Here is a 23,072-nt window from a genome sequence, read left to right as displayed (position 1 = left end):
GAAGTCTGACATGCTGCCAGCCAGAGGCTAATTGAATGAAAGTAAAATGAACTTTTGTTTTATATTTATTATATTATAAAATTTATAATTTATTTAAAGATAATAAAAATTATAATTATTATAAAGAACTAATGTAAAATGAACCTAATTTCCCACAAATATAATGATGCAAATAAACAGGGTATATTCAAATATCCAGCTCTGCAAACAAAACACAAGACTTCCTTATACATCTCCATAAGTAGCAAGATCATTAACCTGACATGACAGTGTAAGATATAGAGAAACATTCAGTACCCTGACACTGTCTTACAATATTTGTTCAGATCAATCAGTGAAGGAATGGGATCACAAGAGGATGTAACGGTGCTGCATTGTGGAAGTGATGTATTAAAGCGGGATAGAATGAACAGCAGAAAATGAGATTTATGTGCATTCACATGGAATATTGTTAGCACCTTTGACCTGCAAGATCATGGTCTTGTGGGCTAGAACAAAGCTTGACAGTTTCAACAGTTAACAGCAGGGCATGATTAAAAGTACCTGTCCTGATCGACTCAACAACTTATAGAAATCATTCCCTGGGTAAAGAATCCCAAATTCCCAATTGGATATATTATGACTATCTTGTACTTTGGCTCCTAGTTCTGGTCTTGTAAATATCTTTAATCTATCAGAATCAGAATCATGAATCCATCAGTCATCTCAAGAAAAGAATCCCAGTCAGTTCAGTCTTTCCAATGATTATAATCCTTCCTTTGTTGTATCAATCCAGTAAGTTTGCTACACCTCTTTATACAGAATATTTCCTTTTTATAATGAAAATTCTGCAACTTTTTTCAAATATGATTTAGCCAAGATTCCAATTAGCTTTGTTTTTCAATACTGCATCTTCAGAAATGAACTTCAGTGCTTAATTGGTCTTTCATCAGTGCTTGTTATTGACATCTCTACTTTTATGGTTTTGAGTGTCTGCATTCCCAGAATCCTTCCACCCCTCCATCAGTGTTGGGTCCCCTGTTGTTTGTCATATATATATGTATGAATGCTTTGGATAGATGGCCTGATTAGTAAGTTCACAGATGACACCAAAATTGCTTGTGTTGTGAACAATGAAGTCTAAAGTTACAAGATCTAGTTCATCTGGGAAAGTGGGCAAAAGAATGGTCACCTTGCTATAGGAAGGACGTGATGAAGCTCAAAATGGTGCAGAAAAGATTCAAGGATGTTGGCAGGACTGGAGGGCTTGAGTTATAAGGAGAGACTGGATAGGCCGGGACTGTTTAGGCTGGGACTGTTTCTCCTGGAGCAAAGGAGGCTGAGGAGTCACCTTACAGAGGTTTATTAAATCATGAGGGGCATAGATAAAGTGGATGGTCAAAGTTTTCTCAGGGTAGGGGAGTCTAAAACCAGAGGCCACAGGTTTAAGGTAAGAGGGGAAGGATTTAAAGGGGACCCATAGGGCAGCTTTCTCTATGGAGATGATGGTGGGTATATGGAATGAGCTGCCAGAGTAAGTGGTAGACGTGGGTACCCTGCATTGCTTTACCTTGTACTACCTTAATGCACCGTTGTAATGAAATGATCTGTATGGACAGTATGCAAGACAAGTTCTTCCACTGTACCTCAGTAACCATGACAATAATAAACCAATTAGATGACATTTAGATAAGTTCATGGATAGGAAAGATTTGGAGGGATTAGAGCCAAATGCAGGCAAATGGGACTAGCTCAGGAAGGCACCTTGGTCGGCATGGATGAGTTGGGTCAAAAGGTCTGTTTCTGTGCTGTATAACTCTGTGCTTCTCTGACTTTTAAAGTTTCCCCAAAAGTTCTTCTGATCTGTTTCTCCCCAAATGCAAAGAGCTAATTATTTTTTTGAACAAATTATAAACTTGTGCAGGAAAGTAGCCTGACAAAAAAAAACCAAAGAAATGTGAAACGAGGAAAAGTGTTTTTGGAAATTATCTGGACAGAGGTTTTATTCAGATTTAACAATTTGGTAGCATCTAGGGCAAACAAATAATTCCATTTGCAAGCATGCAACAGTTACCTATAAGCAATATTTTCTTCAAATTTCTATGAAATAAAATGTAAAAGAAAATGTCATGAACCCTGCCTCACAGATATTAAAAGCAATTAGAGAATATATATTCAGGCTGAGAAAAAATCTGATACATTTTTTAAAATCAGAGGTGCACAAATAATCTGGAATCAGATATATCCATATTAAGCATTTACAAATGCTTCAGTTGAAGAGATATTTTTGTATGTAAATGAGAGAACAGACATATTGATTGCATTCAAACAATGACATTTGTCTCACTAATGAAAATACACTTCAAAACAATCTCACTGTGGTATCTTCCAAATAAAAAGTGGGCCAAAATTTCTGGTCTGAAGAATAAATCATACTGTTGTGAATCTATTGTTGAGTTTTGGGTGGAATTAACCAAATTCTTTTGATACAAAACTATTGTCATTTTCTTTTTGTATGGCCCGCACCCGTATCTTAGATTTCCCACATTATTTTCATGATCAGGTTGTCAGGGTGGCCTGCTCCCAAGCATCCGAGGATTCAATTCTACAGCAGGCTGCAGAGGTTTGATGATGTTGATTTGCCTTCAGCCATTCCTTTTCTAGAAAAAGGACTAATTGTACATTAGGGTTTAAGCCCTAAATCTGTTCCATTCTTAAATTTGTTCAGTTTTCCAGTGCCACCAAAATTTTGTTTAGTTGTAACTGTAACAACCCAAACTTGGTACTGAAGAGAGGCACCTTGCTGCATAAGCCTGATGCTGCGACTTCCCATAACATGCCTATAATGATAATGGAACTAAGCACTACAAAAGACTATGAAGACTGGGAACTATCGAAGGTCTCGGCAAATTAGCAGATTGACTGTTCTATTAAAAGTTAAAGTAACTGGGGGAGGTTCAAAAAGCACAGTAAAAAAGACCAGTGCAGATACTATTGAAAAACATGTTTAAAAATTACATCCATTTTAAAACAAGCATTAAAGTTTATTTCTACATGTTGTACTTTGGATTTGCAACTACCAAGGATATCAGAAACATACATTTTTTAAACATTAAGTGAATTGGATACATAACATCAATCACAGTATATTGTTCTTACACTTTATATTTTGACTTCACAAGCAACTTTGCCCAAAGTTTGAATCTAGGAATTTGGGAGGTGTGAAACAGGAAGTAGCTGTTAGCTGTGAAAAACCCAAAGATACAAAACACATTGAGCATTTGCCTGTGGAATTGCATGAATGGCATTCCAATTAAGTATCTTCTAAAAGTAGATTAGTCACTGAAGTGCTAGTGGTCCCCATTCATCAAGAAGAGGTGGACCACATGCTGTGACTCAATCCTGCATTTTAAAAGTCCCTCGCCCCATGCAGAGACGAGACTTGCATATTAAAAACCCACAGAGAAGAGTACGTGCCATTCATGAAAGGATGAGTGTGAACATGAAGGCCTGAGTTCTCGTCACAGTCCAGTTTATAATCTGGTGGTTGGGATTTGCGTTACTCCTTGGCAGAGCCGGAGAAATGGCAGCCAAAGAAATCTTGCAGTTAGATCTGTATTCGCTGCTGGGTGTTAGGGAGGATGCTACTGGCAAAGAGGTAAAGAAAGCATATAGACGGAAGGCTTTGAAATGTCACCCTGACAAGAACCCAGATAACCCCAAAGCAGTGGAATTATTCCATCAATTATCACAGGCTCTGGAAGTTCTCATAACTGCAGCAGCAAAGGCAGCCTATGACCAAATTAGAAAAGCCAAAAAGCAGGCAGCAGAAATGAACCAGAAACACAACAGCAAAAGGAAGAAAGTTAAGCTAGACTTAGAGGCTCGTGAGCGAGAAGTTCAGCTCAACAAAGAAGAAGTTAAGATTGCAAAGAATTTAGATGAAGTGATTGCCAAGCTGAGAGGGGAGGGCTCCAGAAATTTACAGCAACAGCAGAGGCTCATGAAAGAACAAATAATGCTGGAAAGGGAGCAGAGGTTGCGAGGTTCTGATGTCCAAACAGATTCCAAAACCAAATCAACCCCCAAGCTGAAACTGAAATGGAAAGGTAGCAAGGATGACAAATCAGATGGTGATTATTCTTATGAATTTCTATTATCACTTTTGCAAAAGTATGGCAAAGTTTTGAACCTGCTCATATCCAGTAAAAAGAAAGGTAGTGCTATAGGGGAATTCTCCTCAACCAAGACTGCTGAGTTGGCTTTCAAGAATGAAACTGGTTTAATAAGTAACCCCTTGAAGATTTCCTGGCTGGAAGGACAACCCCCTCTAAACACCACAAACAACGCTGCAAATGTCTCATCAACTTCCGTGAAGACAAGCGCACAGTCTGTTACAGAACACTGCACGGACAGAACGGGATTACAAAAGTCTTGTGATGAAGCGGATGCAACAGGCAGCAGAAAGACAACGTCTCATTGAAGAGCTTCAGAAAGATGATGATTAACCATGCTGTGGAACTGCGTAAACACTTTTTAGTTTCACCACACTGGAAATAAACTGCTTTTCTTTAAAATAAAAGTGCTATTCTTTAAAATAGTCATATCAGAATCCTCCACCTTAGGTGGCCTTGGGTAATTTTCCCTGCTGCTTTCTTTTCTGTCACATTTGTATCCAGTGGGGTGTATTTTCATAGTGCCCGGCGGCTTCTGAAGCTCAACTTGCTTACATTTTAGGGTGGCTCTCAGAGTCCTAGCAGCAGTGCTCTGTTACATTAGGGACACAAGACAGTACAACAGGTACTACACTTCAGGTTGGGAGAACATTCTGGAAACAGGGAAATGTAGCTTCTGCTACCTGTACTTACTCCTGCAAAGGGACTTGCATCTGCTCTCCTCTACCTCTCAACCGGCTAACGTGTCAAGCCACACACACACACAGAAATATTTCACATTCAATCCCAGGTCATGGGTGATATAACGGCAGGGGCAAGACGCCACATAGAAAATACAATAATTCCAAAAACCTGAATATTACTTGGCAATTTTACGGGAAGTGTAGCTGGTTCAAGACAAATTAATCTCCAGTATGAATTCCTTCCCTTCCCCATTGCCATGTGCAGTAAGCTGTCAACTGCAGGCTCATATGTAAAAAAGATGACAAGGATACATGAACCTGGACCCCAATAAACAGTCAATTGACTTCAGGAAAAGGAGGAGCAGAAACTAACTCAAAGGACAGATCACATTTATATTCCGGAACTGCTTTAGGAAGCAATCCTGTTGTTGGATATGTAAAAACCACTCCCATTATATTGGACAGATTTCACAGCAGCCCAACAATGCTAAGAAGTGTTTGTACAAGTAATTGGCTAGTTAAGAATTTCTCAGTTGAACCAATAAAACAAAACACGAAGTTTACAAGAAACATAACTGCCTCAAAAGGTTATTTGATTTTACCTTCTCAACCGCAGCACAAAAGGAGTAATTTTGGGATTGAAAATTTTAATAGAATTATGTTTAAGATAAGACACCTTTTTCAACAAAAGTGAAAAGTGAGCATCTGATGTGATCAGAGATCAAAATGCTCCTCTGTTATCAGGTCCCATTCTGAACCCACGCCATTACTCTGTAACCTGAAAAGGATTTCCTGACATTATGTGTGTGTGGGTTGGGTGCTTTATGCTCAGCCAATGAGAACACCAACATGAAATGAGTTTTTTTTCTTCCCCTGCCACCCCCCCCAACAGGTGCAGCATGTATGCTTACATCCAGCTTCACGAGTCTTCAGTGTCCCCATCTTCCAGCTATTTTTCACAGGGGAACCTCAAGAGTGAATGTTGGTTAGCTATCAACCATGAAGGGGCTCTCTCTGGACTCTGCAATTGCATAACTGCGTATGTGATCTTCAAAGAAGCAAGACGTTACAAAAAGGAGTGCAGCCCAAGTCAGTTCAGATAATGTACAAGTTAGTTTTTTCTAAGTTTTATTTACAGCGTGGTAACAGGCCCTTCTGGCCCGATGAGTCCACGCCACCCATTTTAAACCCAAATTAACCTACTCATACATCTTTGCAATGTGGGAGGAAACCGGAGCACCTGGAGGAAACCCACGCAGACACGGGAGAACGTACAAACTCCTTACAGACAGCGATGGGAATCGAACCCCGATCACTGGCGCTGTAATAGTGTTGCGCTAACTGTTACGCTACCGTGCCGCTAGGTCCAAGTTTGATTTCCTAAATGTTATCTTACAGAATATACCAATTAATAAAGTGTTTGGAAAAAAAAGCAAATCTTTGGAGTTTTCACATTTAGGTTCAATGACCCCTATTCAAAAACCACTTGTAAATACTGTAGATCTTTTCCCACTCCACTCCCAAATCTGCAAATCTCCCTTGACAAAATGTAAAACAATATTTTTGATCTTTTTTTAAAAACAGGAACAGAATCTGCAATGCGTTTACTCTAAATTCTGTTTCTCAAAGTAAAATTCTGAAACTACTGGAATCATATCTAAAAGATTATCTAACCATACTTCTGTGTTAATCTAACTTAATCACTTACATACCAGAAGAACAATATGGAAGATGATCTGTAGTTTTTAAATTGTCATACTATAGTAATAATCAAAATACTGCAGATGCAAATTTATACAATCGGGAAGTCCAACATATCAATGCATTTCTTAAAAGTGTAACTGTGAACATCTTTCTGGTTACTGTAAACAGTATTAATACACAGTATAAAACTGTTAAAACTTTTCAAAGTAGAAAAAATCCTTTCAAAAGAAAGAAGATGCTTTGGTATGACATTCTTAGTCTTCGTCAGAGAAATGTATGTGCTTGCCAGCTTTGTGTGTCTTGGCCACGATAATTTTTTCAGCCTTGACAATCAACTGTAATACAAAAAGGTTTTAAAAACTTATTCATTTCTCAGCTTGTTGTGACTGAAGGGAAAAGAGGCGATTAAAAACCAAATTCTACATTCATAAAACTGCCACACTTTCGTTCTGAATGTACTCAACACAGTCAAATGACATTCATGTAAAATACCTTCTCAGTGCCCCGCTTTTTGTCCCGTGGGCGGTTTAATTTTGCTTGCCTATCCACCAAAATCTTCTGCCAATAACGCTGCTCACCATCACCTTTTGATAGAAAAAAAGAATACATTTTAGAATCCAGTAATGATGAAGAGTCTTCAAATTAAATTGTCTTTCTAAGTAAAGATTTTCTGTTTGCGAGAAATGAAGGAAATCCGTCAGACCACTGTGGCCATGTCAACAAAATCGTGCTTTTTGGGGGTTTCTTGCACTTCCTAGCTCTCTGTTTGTAACCTTGCAGGTTTAGGGTTCTTCAATTACTCATCCAAGCTTTAGGTATGAAATTGGATTTCAGGCAGTGAGTTCTGCACTCTCACTACTCTTCGGATGAGAAAGAAATTTCCCAACTCCTCCCTAATCCTGCTCCAATTAATTTAAATCTACACTTTAGTCGCCAGCCTCTCTGTCAATGTAAAAAAGATCCTTCTGGTTCTCCCAGTCGAGGCCTCTCAATTAAAAAAAATACCCTAATTAAAACCTTAACTTAATCAAAGAAAAAGGACTGCAGATGCTGGAATCTAGATGAAAAAACAACAAGATGCTGGAGAAACTCAGCAGGCCAGGCAGCATCGGTGAAGAAAAGCAGGCAGTCAATGTTTCGGGTCAAACTTTATCAGACTTTTTTCATAATAATAATTTTCTAGCCCTGGCAGCATGTTTGTAAATCTTCCCGCAACCTGCATTGATGCTGTCACACCCTCCCTGTAGTATGGTGACCAGAACTGTACAAAGAACTCGACCTATGATCATACATGCACCAGCTCACAAACTTTCCATCTGCCTACCACATCAACCACCGTCTGCCTCATCTGTGGCAAAGTCTGCAATTCCCTCATTAGCAACCTCAGAACCCATAAACCAGGAATGAAAGCAATTCTTCCTTGATTTGAGGGACTGCCTGAGGAGTATGCATTCTTATCACAACCTTTCTTCACTTACAATCTATGCCTTCACCAACATATCTTTCTACCCTCCAATTTCAGGGATCTGCCAATATATACTCCAAGATCTCTCTGTTACTCTATATGTTTAAGCATCCCCAAATCCACTACTTCATACTTATCTGGATCTTGTGCCACCTAACCACTTCACCTGCAGCCGAGAACTTTCTCCTTCACCACAAACTGCACTGCGAATTTTGATGCCATCAGCAACCTTAATCATAGCCCCAAATTTAAGAATGAGTCATTAATTTGAATTACAAATAGCAAGGGTTCTTGTACGACACCCTACTGAATCTGTACTGTACATTAGTCACCAAAACAGTCAGCAACCAGAACACCTGGCTTTCTGCCACAGAATCAGTATTTATTCCCAAACTGACACATTTTCTGATCAATCTGCCATGTACGTCTTTGTCAAACACCTTATTAAAATCTACGAAGATGTCACCAAATATGCTCCCCTCATCAACTTTTCTTGTCACCTCCTCAAAACATTGAACCAATTTAGTCAGATAGCCTGGTTCTTAACAAGTTCATGCTGATCGTCAGTGATGTCAGCTCAATGATGTCATGCTGTCCCTCAGAATTTTTTGGAATAATTTTCCCAACACTGATAAGCTGACTAGTCTACAATTACTCAATCTACCCCCATTCTATCTTTAAAGAGTGCTACATTATAATATTCCAGTCCTCCAGCAATAAGCCTACAGTCAGAGGACCAGAAAATGATAACCAGAGCATGTGCTATTTTCTCCCTTGCTTCCACTGGGAACCTGGGATACATTTTATCTGGATTGGATGATTAATCTGCTTTTTAAAAATGCAATGCCACTTTAATATTTTCTCTCCATATTTATCACTTCACATTCTGCATTCTTAATATCAAATTTTATATCATCCCAATGTAAATAAAAATAAAAAATATCTGCAGATGCTGGAAATCTGAAATAAAAACCGACAATGCTAGAAACACTCAGTAGATCAGGTAGCACCTGTGGAAAGCGGAACAGTTACCAGTTCAGGTTGAAGACCCAGTGAGCGTTTCCAGCATTTTCTGATTTCCTTTCGATATATACTATATCATCCCCTCTTCCATGAACTTTATGTTTTATTCCCCTCCCCACATAGACTATCATTTTGGTTTTGAAATGGAACTTACTCTCGTCTTTGTTATCCTCATTCACTTTCATTCTGCTTCTGTCCTATCCTACTACCATTGGTCCTGGCTGTAGGGTTTCCCAGAAGCTGCTGGCATCCCCACATCAGCCCCAATTCACAAAGCTGCAGACTCGGACAGGGCCAATCTATCAGCAGTCTAACCAGGTCCCCAGAACTCAACACCATCCCTGGGTCCCAGGACCCAATTGAATCTGGGGCATGGGACCAGGGAACACAGGGACTAGACATCCAGGAACTATATTGGGTCCAGTCTGATCTTCTGGCTTTGTCAGAGCTTCCAAGATCTTGAAAAATGAATATGTACAAACACTGGGGTATAGGGCTGGTGGGCACAGGCCTGTTGTAGTGCAAGCTGGGAGTACAGCACTACCAGGCATAGGGCTGTCACTGTATAACACGGGTACTGTACTATCCTAGGTTATGACTCACAGTCCACTTATAAGATTTCCATTACATCAGCATGATATTGTTTCCTTTCACTTATATTCCTGGGTGACAAATCAGAAGGGGGGGGGGGGGGCTGGTGTTTGATAAATTCCAGCCCCTCGGTGTGCTTTGGCATGGTGACTTTAACCTGTGACATTTTCCCCATACAGCCTTTGCACAAGGTTCAGTATATCCATCAGCATGTAGTCCTGAACCATGGAATGCCGTAGTTTGCAACATTTGGTCATGGACAGTTCTCGCACTGGAAGACCAGCAAGCTTTAGACAAACTAAGGTGCACCTTTCACCAAGTTGATTGCCTTTCAACCATAGTTGGTGTCCATTACAGTATGTGCTCCTTTTTATTATTCCAAAATAACTTTATTCATCATAAAAAACAAACTATATACAATAATAAAAACAGTGCAAACCTTTACATTCCTGTATGGATCAATCATTAGTGTTACCTTTTATAAAAACCCATAGCACCGATGCCACTCGGTGTGCTCCCTGGGGTGATACCCCAATCCCATATTTACAATATTTAAGGGGCTTCCTCGTCTGACCCTGCCCCTCCATCTCCAGTGGCAGAAGAACCCTAAACTGTAGCCCTTGGAACAGCCAGTGGAGCACAGAGTCCTGTGTTGATGAACATTCCTGAGGATATGGATGACAGTCTCATCCCCACTGCAGCCACCTCAAGGGCAGGGTCTGACGGTGCTGAGATTTTGGCTGTGCATGAAGGATTTCACATTGTGGGCCCTTCTCACCATCCTGGCCCGGCAAGTCTTGGTGCTTGTTTCAAAGTTTTGGAGACAAGGCACTTTGCTAAATGATCTTGACACACTGCTCAGGGAACCAGTTGGCACCTTCTTTCCTGACAAGGCCCCAGATCATTCCATGCAGACCACTACCCGACCGACCAGTGGTCAATGTTGTTTCTCTGCACAACTTTTTTAAAAAATGAGGGACAGATGATGTGGCATGGTCCAACTGAATTCGACATTCCATTGCAATGTGATCAGGCCCATCCTTCATAACACCAGAGATGGGTACAACCCAAGGACATAGTGACAATAGTGTTTGTTTACCCAAAGTCCACACACTGCTTTATGCTGCTACATACAAAGGTATCCATTAGGATGTGGTCATGTTGGGTACATTCCCCCACATACACCCCTGCTCTCTCTTTAAAGATCTGTACATCATGCCTCAGCAAGCACAATCCATTTTGAACTTTGAGGCCCTTCACTGTAATAACATGGGGACAGGACTGGTGAACACTGCAGCACAATTATAGTAGGTAAAGGTCTGCAAATTCAAAGAGTTCTTTTGAAAAGCTGGTATTGCCACGACAGGCTGTGTTCTTTGAATTAACATCGCAGCTGCAGCCTCCCTCTCAGATTTTACTTTGGTTCGAGACAGGCACATGCACACAAGGTTGCAGTACACTGGTTATTGAGGAGGGTGAACAGGAAAGAAATATTCCCATCTTCCTGGCTTCTGGTAGTGGGAAGGGGCAGGAATGTGTGCACTCTGAAAAGAAGCTGTGAACAGCCAGTTTTAAAAATATATAATTTTGTTTGTGTCATTCTGAATGGCAGAATGATACAAACATGCAGAGACAGACATCAAGTGCTGCTGGAAGATTCTTAACTCAGTAAAAGATGTTCTTTGGTCTGCCCAAAACTTGGTCTTTCAGCACAGTAAGATGTCGTAAGGGAATGCTGCCAAATCACACATTCCTGGCTGTTGCAGTACATGCTGAGGCTTGGTGCAGCCAATGCAAAGGCTCTGTGGAGAAGGACCACAGTCTAGGGACCAAGTCCGGAGGGAAGCCTTCAAACAATGAAAGGTTTATCACACCAGGGGGTCACACAAGTGGCAATGGTGTCATGTTTAAAAAAAATGCTAACACTACTGAATGTATTGACCAAAATACACTAAGAATGTAAACAGCTTTGCACTGTGTTTATTCTTTTGTATACAATACTTATTATGATTAAAGTTATTTTTGAAAAAATAGGATGGCTTCAATTGGACAAAATTAAACACATTTCTCATTAGACACTCTTAGAAATATTTAGGATATTTAATTTAGCCCTTCTCAGAAAAACATTATATACCCAGTGATCTGCATGCACCTCCAGACATACAAGGACTGACATAGTTCTGGAATCTAAATTTGTTTACTAGTCAAACATCCCAAGGGTGCTGTGGTATTTGTGGTGCAGGTGGCTTGTTGGAGATCAGATAATTCAATACAAAACAGAGTGACTGCTACTCAAGCCTCTATCTGGATGCCCTATTGCAGGGAATACTTTATTTTCACTGGGAGAGATGCATAGCTTCCACTCACCACTATCCTACAGAAGTCAGCTGATATATTGCTGGGGATTGAAGCACCTCATTCAGCATCCTCCTTTTCTCTTTATCAGTTGCTCACCTTACCGCACACATCTTTCCACTGTCAATTCAAAACTGCTTTAACATATATTTGGAACTGCAAGAACAGCCTACAATAACTTTTTGCATTGTTTAAATATATACATATAAACCTAGATATTTGTTTATTGAAGCTGACCTGAGAGAAGTTCAAGTTTCCAGTTGTATTTGCTCTGTATTTCTCGATGTGCTTTCATTACAGTTTGGGCATCTGCAGGAGTTTTAAATCGAACATGTCCCTCAGTATCTCCTTCAAGCAAGTCCACGTACAAAACTTCAGATGACTTCATCAAAACATCCTTCATGTAAAAAAAGAGTGCATTAGAGAGGAGAAGTCAAAGCCATTTCCAAAGCCCAACATTCACTAATGAACGGAAAGACGATTGCAGTGGTATTTTTTCCTGCCAGTTCCATTGCTTATTTCAGTTTTCTCCATCTTATTCTTCAAGAATCCACATTATTGCTGGAATATCTCACCCAAATGGTCATGTTTTATTTCCGAACCAGCCCCATCCTAATATCCAGTGGCTGCCGAAGAGTAACATTTCCTTAATTTTATTCATGATGGTTATGATACGAGATGCTGTTTCTCAAATGTAACTTTTATAAGGGTTCTCCAGTTGAAGGGACAGCCTACTCAGCCCAACTTTATCCTCAGACAGCATTTATACATGTGAACTTTTATGTGAATAGAGATCAGTATTGAAAGAATATAGAGTGGCTTTTTATAATATCACCATTACTAAAATTGACTGTCACTGCATAAAGCAGGAATCAAACCTCAATACCAAGTCAGGCACTTATCAGTTCAGGTAGGAGTCATGGAGACATACAGCACAGAAACAGGCCCTTCAGCCCACCTAGTCTGTACCGACCATCAAGCACTGATTTACACTAATCCCAGTATATTCACCTCACATTCCCATCAATTCCAAAGATTCTACCATTCACCTATGAGCTTGGGACAATTTACAATGGCCAATTTACATACCAACCCATATGACTTTGGGAGGAAGGTGGAACACTCAGAGAAAACCCATGTGGTCACAGGTGAATGTGCAAACTCCACACAGGCAGCACTACAGGTCAGGATTGAATCCTTTCGCTGGAGCTGTGAGGCAGCAGCTCTCCGATTTGTGCCACTGTGCAGCATGAAAACAAAGTGTTGGAAACACTCAGCAGTTCAGGAAAGAAAACAAAGTTAATATTCCAGATCAGACCTTTCTTCTGACTCACTCTTTGTTTCAATTTATAGCACCTTCAGGGCCTTTTTTTTGAGAAATTTTAATTCAGGGTAGGAGCTGGAATGTAAAATATTTTAGATCTCTCATTGAAACTTACTAAATTCTAAGCTCAATGCATGGAGCATGTTTTTCCTGGCTTGAGGAGTGTAGAGCTAAGGATCACAGTCTAAATGGCCTGATCCTTATTCTGAGACCAAGATGAGGAGACATATCTTCACTCAGAAGGTGGTGAATCTTTGGAATTCACTAGCCCAGACAATTGCAGAGTCTCAGTCACTAAGTTCATTCAAAAATAGAGATTGCTAGATCTGTGGGATATTAAGGAAGTCACGGGATATGGGGATAGTGCAGGAAAATGGCTCCAAGTTAGGAGATTAACTATGATAGTGATGAATGATAGAAACAAGCTAAGTTAGCCAGATCATAGACGTGCACCTAATTCTCAAGATGCTGGAGGAACTCAGTGGGTCAGATAGCATCTATGGAGGGAAATGGACAGTCGTCATTTCAGGTCAAGACCCTTCATCTCCTGTGTCAGCACCCATTTCTTATGTTTATCTTCTTATAGCTTACGTTTAACCCAATATCAATTTGCTTGATTTGTCTTTTATGGACAGAAGGGTAGAGTTTAGGTTCCTATAGGTTTCAACACAGACTTCATGAGCTAAATGAACTATTTCTATGTCATAAATTTTCTACCACTGTAAGGATGGTTGAGCTAAAATGGGTCAACCTGAAGGATGAATAATTATTCTTATAAAGTCATCAACATGATCAGCAGTGTGCATTCAGATTTTCTGAGGGAAAAATAAAAGGGCACTTGATGAAAAGCTAGCTGGAGTGTGTGCTTGCTATTATTTAAAAAAATCACACTGTTAATGAAGTAAGGAAAAGGGAATCCAAAATTCATTCTTGTTTAAGAATAGAAGAAAGCCTTCACAGAACAACACCTACAAATGTTACAGGACAATAGACTGTCCCAAGAATTGGATCAAAGAAAGTCTACCTCGAGGGCACACATATACCTTGATCTGTTTCCTGCCCAGCAGGGGCTCAGTACTGGTGATCTTCACAATGACTCCACTCACAAACTGTGGCCCCAGGGTGTTAACCTTCGCAGAGGGATGGGTTCCTCCATCGTTAACCTTTGCTTTAGCAGAAAAGAACAATGTGGCCTTCATCAATAGCTTTGAAATTCAAGATACTTTACAGTAACACATTCAAAGAAATCTATCATCCCCCCCCTCCTTAACATCCCAAGCACAATTTCAAAGTCTTTTGTTTTGCAAACTATTTGCATTGCTAATTCACTTACTCTTCCAGTTGATTAGACTCAGAGAATGCAAATTAGCAAACACTGAAGATTACCCTTTGAATGTTCCCCAGAATCCCAAAAGATTTTTCAACTGACTAGCAGAGCCACGTAACCCAGGGTTTTCAGTTGATCTAATGGACGCTGCAGACACCTTGAGTGAGCATGTGAGTGAGTGTGCCTGCTGGTGTACCATAAAAGGCTGAGATGGCGAACACAACCAAACATCCTGCTCTTGATCCCCATCTAAAAATATTTTGTAAGTGGTTATATCTCAAAGTCATACAGACATACAGCACGGAATAGGGTTCTTTGGCCCATGAGGACCAACAACACCCCATAAACACCAATCTTACAATAATCCCATTATTTACCTCCCTGTATTCTCATCAACTCTCCACCACCCTCTTTCCCATCCCACACACATTCTACCAGTCAGCTACATACTAGGGGCAATTTATAATAATCAATTGACCTACCTATCTACACATCTTTGAGACGTGAACAGAAATCAATAGAATATAGAACAGTACAGCATAGAACAAGCCTTTCGGCCCACAATGTTGTGCCGACATAGCTATTCCTTCCTACCTACAGAATGCCGATATCCCTCTTATTTTCCTCTCAGAAGACTCTCTAATTCCTCTCTATTCCTTTCTAATACACTCAAAAGAAACTCACATGACCAGAGGGAGAACAGGCAAACTACACAAGACAGCTATGTTTCAGCACAACGTGGTGGGCCAAAGGGCCTGTATTGTTCTATGGTTTCTATAGTTCTACAGCACCTGACGTCAAGATTGAATCCAGGTCTCTGGTGCTGTGAGACAGTGACACTTTTAGCTGCACCACCATGCAGCTTGTGTGTGAAGCTACCTGGGAGGTACACATGAGACTGTGCACTCTGCCTAAGAAGATAGTATTCAAAATATTCACCATCAAGTTTCATTTATGAATAGCAACAATACTTCAGAAGGAAAAGGTGGTCTGCAGAATCAAAACCTAGTGATATTGACGTGTTATGAGGAGACACTATATTGTAATGCTGATTTTATCCTAAAGAAAAGGACCATTGCTACAAGACTCTGCAGTGATGATCACCCTGCATCTCATCCAACAAAAACTAACCAACAATGTAACTGGCTGAAGTATGTAGCCACTTGCATATACCAAGAATATATGAACATCTATAAAAGCATGTCAGGAAATTCCATTAACTGCTGAAAGCATTACTATTCACTCCAGTTCAGTGGCAGCTGCCATCATCAGTATCCACTTTTACATTAGTAAAGCTCCAAATCTGCTGGGCAAATTAGTCTATGTCATCTCAGGAGTGACCATTTTTTGTCATGACCAGGGCAATTGTCCTGACCGCCACTGCTGTCCAGATTTTGCACATTCTCCGTGTGACCCCAAGGGTTTCCTCTGGGTGCTCCGGATTCCTCCCACATTCCCTTACTTTACAATGCTGCCAATGGGAATTCAGTCAGCTAAAATTAGCCAGGAAGGCACTTCTGTGTTTTTTTTGAAAAACAAATAATTCATGGGACATGGGCATTGCTAGTAATGCCAGCAATTATTATTCATCTCCAATAGTCACTGAAATGAATGATTACTGAAAAATTGCAGAGTCAACCACATTGACATACTAGATCATATTCAGACTATACCAGTTAAAAATGGCAGATTTTCTTCCCTACAGGACATTAGTGAACCAGATGAGTTTTTAATCATATTCTGGCAGTTCTGGTCACTATCTGCATGACTGCCAGCAGCCACATCAGAAGAATGCCAACACCCAGTGGCTGATCTTACTGTCTGATTATTGTGTCAGGCAGGCTACTTGATAATTAGTAGTGCCCTAGGATGTTGATGATTTTGCATTTGTAAATTAACCAGAGAATCAAACGAGTTCTCAAAATTTTGACATGCAGCTATCTTAATACCACTTGTTTCCAAAAAAAAGCAATCACTGCTTGTTGGATAACTGGAGCCTTCACGTGTATGGGCACAGGAGTTACTCACAAAAGCAGTAGTCATTAAATGATGTAGTGTTTCTGTTTACTGATGTCACTCTGAGCACAGCATGAAGATATATTGTACCTTTTTAAAAACATGGATCTACCATTTGGAGGTGCTTACCTCTCCGAACCTAATTATGGCAGGTATTAAGATCAGCACAGGACAATAGTGTGTTCAAGTACCACCCTCCAGTTAACACAAGCATCAAACAAACAACCTCCTATTGTGCACAACTGAACAGCACACAAATTTTGTCCGACAAAAATCACACTTGATAAAAGATGCTAATCTGACTGTGATCATGTTTAGCTTAAATCAAGATAACTTCAAAGTTCAAAAGATAACCTCATCTGTTAATTTAATTTTCTGAACAAAATATTAATTTCTCTGATTTATGGCAAGAAATTCAAAGCCTGCTTAATTACAAATCTTTACTGTTTGCACTTCAACTAGCAAAGGAGAGTGTTTAAGTTTTAGTTGACAGATTCATATAGTTGACTGGGATTTTGCTTTAAAGCAGTTGAGGTTGTAAAGGAGGATAAAATGCAAAATTGGAGGTAACAGAGGTACAAGACAAATGCTGAATTTTAAATAAAGCAGTCTTCAATAAATAATTAATATTGAAATCTTATCAAAAGTTTAGCAATAGACCAAAAATACTAAATTATGAATATTTTTCTGGATAACATCAGTGAAGCTGTAACAGGGAACCTAAACATTTCCCTGTATTTTTTTGAAATGGGAGGAAGTTTCTTCCTTAAATTCAGCAGGCAATCAAACTCTACTTGTACACTTCCTCAAAAAGAATCAAACTTATTCAGGGTAATAAACTTGTTTATGAAAGGTAAAGCTTAACTTATTTTCTTAATACAAAATATTCCCAGATTTCTTACAGTCAATGACTCCCAGAAAACCACAATGTGAAAGACTGAAGGGCGACCTTATTGAGGTGTATAAAATCATGAGGGGCATAGACAGAGTAAATGCACACACAGTCTTTTTCCCAGGGAAAGGGAACCAAAAACTAGAGGGCATAGGTTTAAGATGAGAGGGGTAAGACTTAAAAGGGACCCGAGGGGCAAATTCATCACGTAGAGGGTGTTGTGTTTCTGGAATGAGCTGCCAAGGAAAGTAGTTGAGGCAGGTACAATAACAACATTTAAAAGACATTTGGATAAGTATATGGATAGGAAAGGTTTAAAAGTGGGCAAATGGGACTAGCTTAAGTGGGCACCTTGGTCAGCATGGATGAGTTAGGCTGAAGGGCCTGTTTCCATGCTGTATTACTCTACGACTAGCTGGCTCTACTTTGAGGAGCCCAGTGGTATCAGGAACTTATTTAGCATTGGCATCAAGCTGAGCCTACACTTACCCCACTTTAAAATATAACCCAAGGAGGCTCCAAAAGAGACACAAGAGTCTGCAGAGGCTGGCACCTGAAGCAACAGTTATTGACAATCCCCCACCCTTACATATGTTGCTCAACCCACTGAGTTTCTTGAGCAGATTGTCTGTTGCTTGGGGCTCCAATAGATTGCACAGATCAAAAGCTAGTATATACTATCCCTTCACCCAGTGTCAAATGCAGCACTCAAATTCCTCCCTAGTGCGCATCAGTTTAAAATAAAGACTTGCAATAAAGGGACATGAAAGGCGTTGTATTAAAGATTTCCCAAAGCCCTTTACAGCCAAGAACTACACTTTAAAATTTAATTACTGTTGGAATGTTGGAATCACACTGCCAAATTGGGCAGGCCACCCTTCCAAAACAGTAATATGGTAATAATCAGAACATTCATTTTGTTAAAAATGTTGATTAAAAGGATAAAAAAAATTGTTATGAAACCTGAGGTAACTTCTCTGCTCTCCTTCACAATAGTGCCACAGATCTCTAAAAGTGTGGGCAAGGCTTTGATTTCAAGTCTCATCTGAAAGATATTCACTCCTAGCGTAGCCCACAGGAGTATAACACTGGAGTGTCAGCACAGATTTCTGTGCTCACGTGCCAGAAAGTGGGATTTGGACCCTGAGCATCTGAATGCTACCAAATGAGCCAAAGAAACACAGGAAGACCAATGTGGACCATAGGTACTGAACCTATTGTCATTCTAGTGTGCATGATCACTACCTCATTATTCCCATTTTTTCTGCACTATTTACTTAGTTTTTAATTTATAGTAATTTTTATATCTATACACCGTTCTGCTGCTGCAAAACAACAAAGTTCACATAAGTCAGTGATATAATAAACCTGATTTTCTAGCTGGTCATAGAGTAATACAGCATGGAAACAGACCCATCAGCCCAACTCATCCATGCTGATTACAGTGACCACTTAAGCTAGTCCCATTTGCTCGTGTTTGGCCCATATATCTCTAATCCAGTAAACCTTTAGGACACAGATGATAAGGAATTTCTTTAGCCAGAGGGTGGTGAATCTGTGGAATTCATTGCCATAGATGGCTGCGGAGGCCAAATCATTAGGTATATTTAAAGTGGAGGTTGATAGATTCTTGATTCGTAAGGGCACCAAAGGTTATGGGAAGAAGGCAGGAGAATGGGGTTGAGAGGGAAAAATAAAGTCAGCCATGATTGAATGGTGAAGCAGACTCGATGGGCCAAATGGCCTAATTCTGCTCCTATGTCTTATGATTCTGATCTGGGAGTAGGTGATACCATACTTTTATGCATGTCATCAGAAGAGATCATTTAATTTTTAGGCTGAAAATATCAAACAAACATCATTTAGAATCACCACAATGAAATTAAATAATTAACAAAATCAGCAGGAATGGCAGTGATGCACCCATTCACTGAAACTAAGCAAAACGAAAACGTATGAAGATTTGTGTATTACACATCTGCCACAAGGCAAAACAAATGTTGATGCATTTGGCACTTTGATAGGAACTTAAGAAATAATTTATAAATAAAAATAATAAAATACATTTTGTGAGGTCAGTGGTTCAGAGCAAGTAAAGGGCTTTGAAATATAGTTTTCACTGTAATCCTCTCAAAAGCTTGGCAGTTAACCTGCACATTGAAGGCCCCATGAACGGCAATGAAATGAATGATTAACTAATCACTTTCTTGTGATATTAGTTGTAAGACAACTGGCAGCCAGGGCACTGAAGTTCCCCTCAAGTTACATTGGATCTTTTACACTCACTTGAGGGGTCCTTGGGTTAGAAATCTCACATAAGAACTAGTAATGTCAACAAAGTAGCACTCGTTTCATGTAAGTCTGTATTCATTTAAGTCTTTACAGTGGGCTGGAGAGGTGGGCTTCCATTGTATCTCCACTTAACTTATGCCTTCTCATGTTTGTAATGTACAGTGCTGCTGCTGCAAAAAGCTAATTTTTATGGCATTTATACCCTGTCTATGTATGCTGGACAACAACAAACTTGAACTTGATCCTTTCTAGTCTTCCATTTTACCCTAACATCCTCTCTCCCATTCCCATTAGCGGCAGATGCTTCAGACATGGCTTCTCCAAGTCTTTTCCCTTACCAAATCATTTATCTTTCAATATCCTCAAAAACATTTTATACTTCCCATGTTTCAACTTCCCTCTCCAAGTCTTCTGCTCTTATTATTTGGATCTGTACTTATTCACCACGGTGAAACATTGAGACATTATTATGTGGAAGACACTAAATAACTTCTTATTGCATTTAGAGTCAAGGAGCCATTCAGCATAGAAACCTAAATAATTTTTAATAAGTCTTAAGGATGCTTCCATTATTCCCTCAGGCAATGTGTTCCAGAATATATCAATCAAGTCCTCCTCAATATTCTCTACTGAAAGGAAAACAACCCAGCGTATCTAGTCTCTCCTGATAGTTTAACCACTCCATCCCAGGCAAGGTCCTAGTGAATCCCTCTTTCCAGTACAATCACATCCCATTGTGTGGTGATCAGAACAATGCAATACTCCAGCAGTGGCCTAAATGTTGAAATTATGAAGACGGAGGATTCTTTTCAAATAATGAAACAGAGATTGAAATCTTTTAACACAGCCTTCAAGGGTGCCTGGAAAGATCCTTGTATTTAGGCCTTCATTTATGACAACTGGCAAAACTTCACACTAGGAATTTATCCTGGCAAGGAAACAAGAATGAGTAATAGTGACAAATATAGGCAACATTTTGCAAAAATCAAACTGCTGGAGGAACTCAGCAGGTTGAGCAGCATCTGTGGGGGTGGGGGGGAAGGAACTGCCAACAATTCCTTTCTCTCCCACAGAGGCAGCTCTGAAGCGGTTCCTGAAGACCCAGTCATTGTTTCTGGAACAGCTTGTTTCCCTCCGCCATCAGATTTCTGAACAGTCCATGAACCCTACCTCTTTATTCCTCTTTTACACTATTTATTTATTTCTGTAACTTATAGTAATTTTTATGTCTTGCACTGTACTGCTGCCGTAAAACAAATTTCACAACGTATGTCAGTGATAATAAAACTGATTCTCCCAGCAGTTTGTTTTCTTTTGCTCCAGATTCCAGCATCTGCAGTCTCTTGTGTTTACAAGCAATGTTTTCATGCAGTGGTGCAGTAGCGCAACAGATGATCAAGGGGAACTTCAGGACTTGCATCAAACAGCACCTTCCAAACCCATAACCTCTGCCAGCCAGGAAAAGGTTAGCAAAAGCATGGGTACACCACCTGGAAGCTGCCCTTCAAACCACACACCATCCTGACCTGGAAATATATCGCCGCTCCTTCATCGTCGTGGGGTCAAACCCTGGAACTCTCTCCCTAACAGCGTTATGGGTATTCCCACACCTCAAGTACTGCAGCAGTTCAAGACGGTAGCTCACCAAGGGCAACAAGGGATGAGCAATGAAATGCTGGCTCAGCCTGTGAAGCCCACATCCTTTGGATGAATATATAAAAAATTGTTCACTGCAGCAATATAAAATAGGAAGGTTTTAGTGCCTAGCCCCCTTTCAATCTGTTTAACTGAGCCAGGGCAGAATGGAGATTTTCAGCAAAATAAAGAGAATGCATGTCAATCAACATCAGTGGTAGGAAAAGACAAAAAATGACAAGTTTTGGGTCTGAAACTTTAAGCCCCAGATATTACTAGTTTTTGTTTTATTCAGAAATAGCTATAAACAACCAGTTATAGCTTGTCCTGCTGAAACACAAAATACAGATAGGCATCACAAAAGTAATATCAATATTCCCTTAGCTGTAGAGGGTCCTCAAAAGTCAAGATGCCAGCAAGCATGCAAAGATAAAGTTTCAAATTATATCGAAATAGTTTAACATCAAGGAAGGTTTCCAGAAGTTTACCATTCTGAATGTTTAAACTTGTCTTCTCCTCTGAAGGCAACTGTAAAATTGCATTACAATCACAAATGCAGTTAACACCTCTGGCAGAGTCTGGAGAGATAATGGCACCTATTTCACATTCCTCACACGTCTAAATGAGTTTGAATTATAAAACACTCAAGTTAAATTGTTCCGATCTGTTTGCTTTTGGTAAAGACTTTACACAGTTTAAACATATGTAAATGAATGTTCTTTGCTGCCCAAGCGAAAAAAAACTATCCAGTTCATTTCTCAGTGAATTTTTTTCAAATTTGTTAAGACTTTGGGCTAATGAGTTTAATATCCTTTTAGGCAGTCAGTCTCTCAGGATTGAGGATGACTTACTCCCACTTGGTTTTGTGGGTTCTGAGGCCAATGTGGGAACGGCAGACCTACCAGAAGGAGCCTGATGGAGTAGGGTGGGAAGCTTAGGAGAAGTTATGTTCCTTCTGCCGCTTACACAGGGCTTCTGAGAACTTGAGATTCTTAATACCATTCTAAATGCTCCTTCTCCACCTTGAGCAGTCATGGGCCAGAGATTCCCAGGAGGATTTCTTGAATCTTTTCCTCAGTTACCTGACAATCTCTTCCCATGAAAGAGCTTAGACCTAGAATGTGTTTCAGGAGTCTGGTGTGGGGCGTGCAAATGACAAGGCCTGCTCAGTGTAGCCATTTGAGTACAACTAGGTGAAAAACACTATGATGCTGGAGGAACTCAACAGGCCAGGCCACATCCATGGAGAAAACGTTGACTGCCTGCTTTTCTCCACAGATGCTGCCTGGCCTGCTGCATTCTTCCAGCATCATAGTGTTTTTCCACCTAGATGCCAGAATCTACAGTCCTTTGTTTCTCTTGAGTGCAACTAGGTCCTCAGTACTGGGGCTGTTAGCCTGGGTGAGGAAACTAATGGCAATTCACTTATCCTTCCAGTAATTTGCAAGATTTTGTGCAAACAGCACTGATGACATCTTTCCATTGCCTTCTGCAGGTCATCCAGATCTCAAGCATATATGGAAGGCAATGTAATTAGGTTCACCATCAGGAGTCAACAGAGGCATCTTTTGTGGTGGGTAAAAAGACCCACCACAAAAGCTCTTATAACAT

General features: G+C 40.0%; 2 protein-coding genes across 4 annotated transcripts in view; one reads left to right on the top strand and one right to left on the bottom strand.

Annotated features, from left to right (window-relative positions):
* The first annotated feature begins 3,506 nt into the window (after positions 1-3,506).
* On the top strand, positions 3,507-4,495 carry LOC127567305 (dnaJ homolog subfamily C member 17-like). Its single transcript, XM_052010032.1, is given in 2 exon segments — positions 3,507-4,381; positions 4,383-4,495. Coding segments are annotated over 2 exon segments (924 nt in total). The 5' UTR covers positions 3,507-3,562; the 3' UTR covers positions 4,488-4,495.
* A 2,234-nt stretch (positions 4,496-6,729) lies between these two features.
* larp7 (La ribonucleoprotein 7, transcriptional regulator) overlaps positions 6,730-23,072 on the bottom strand; it is a 36,931-nt gene continuing 20,588 nt past the window's right edge. For all 3 annotated transcript variants that reach the window (XM_052010030.1, XM_052010028.1, XM_052010031.1), the window contains exons 10-13: positions 14,343-14,467; positions 12,213-12,372; positions 7,034-7,125; positions 6,730-6,876 (exon numbers count right to left, since the gene is read on the bottom strand). In XM_052010030.1, coding sequence (XP_051865990.1) covers positions 6,796-6,876; positions 7,034-7,125; positions 12,213-12,372; positions 14,343-14,467 — 458 coding nt within the window. In that variant the 3' untranslated portion in view covers positions 6,730-6,795. The remainder of the gene's footprint in view (positions 6,877-7,033; positions 7,126-12,212; positions 12,373-14,342; positions 14,468-23,072) is intronic.

Source organism: Pristis pectinata, chromosome 2, assembly GCF_009764475.1.
Source record: "Pristis pectinata isolate sPriPec2 chromosome 2, sPriPec2.1.pri, whole genome shotgun sequence".
NCBI lineage: Eukaryota > Metazoa > Chordata > Chondrichthyes > Rhinopristiformes > Pristidae > Pristis > Pristis pectinata.
The sequence above is the reverse complement of the archived record's forward strand: the minus strand, read 5'-3'. Positions and strand labels throughout refer to the sequence as shown.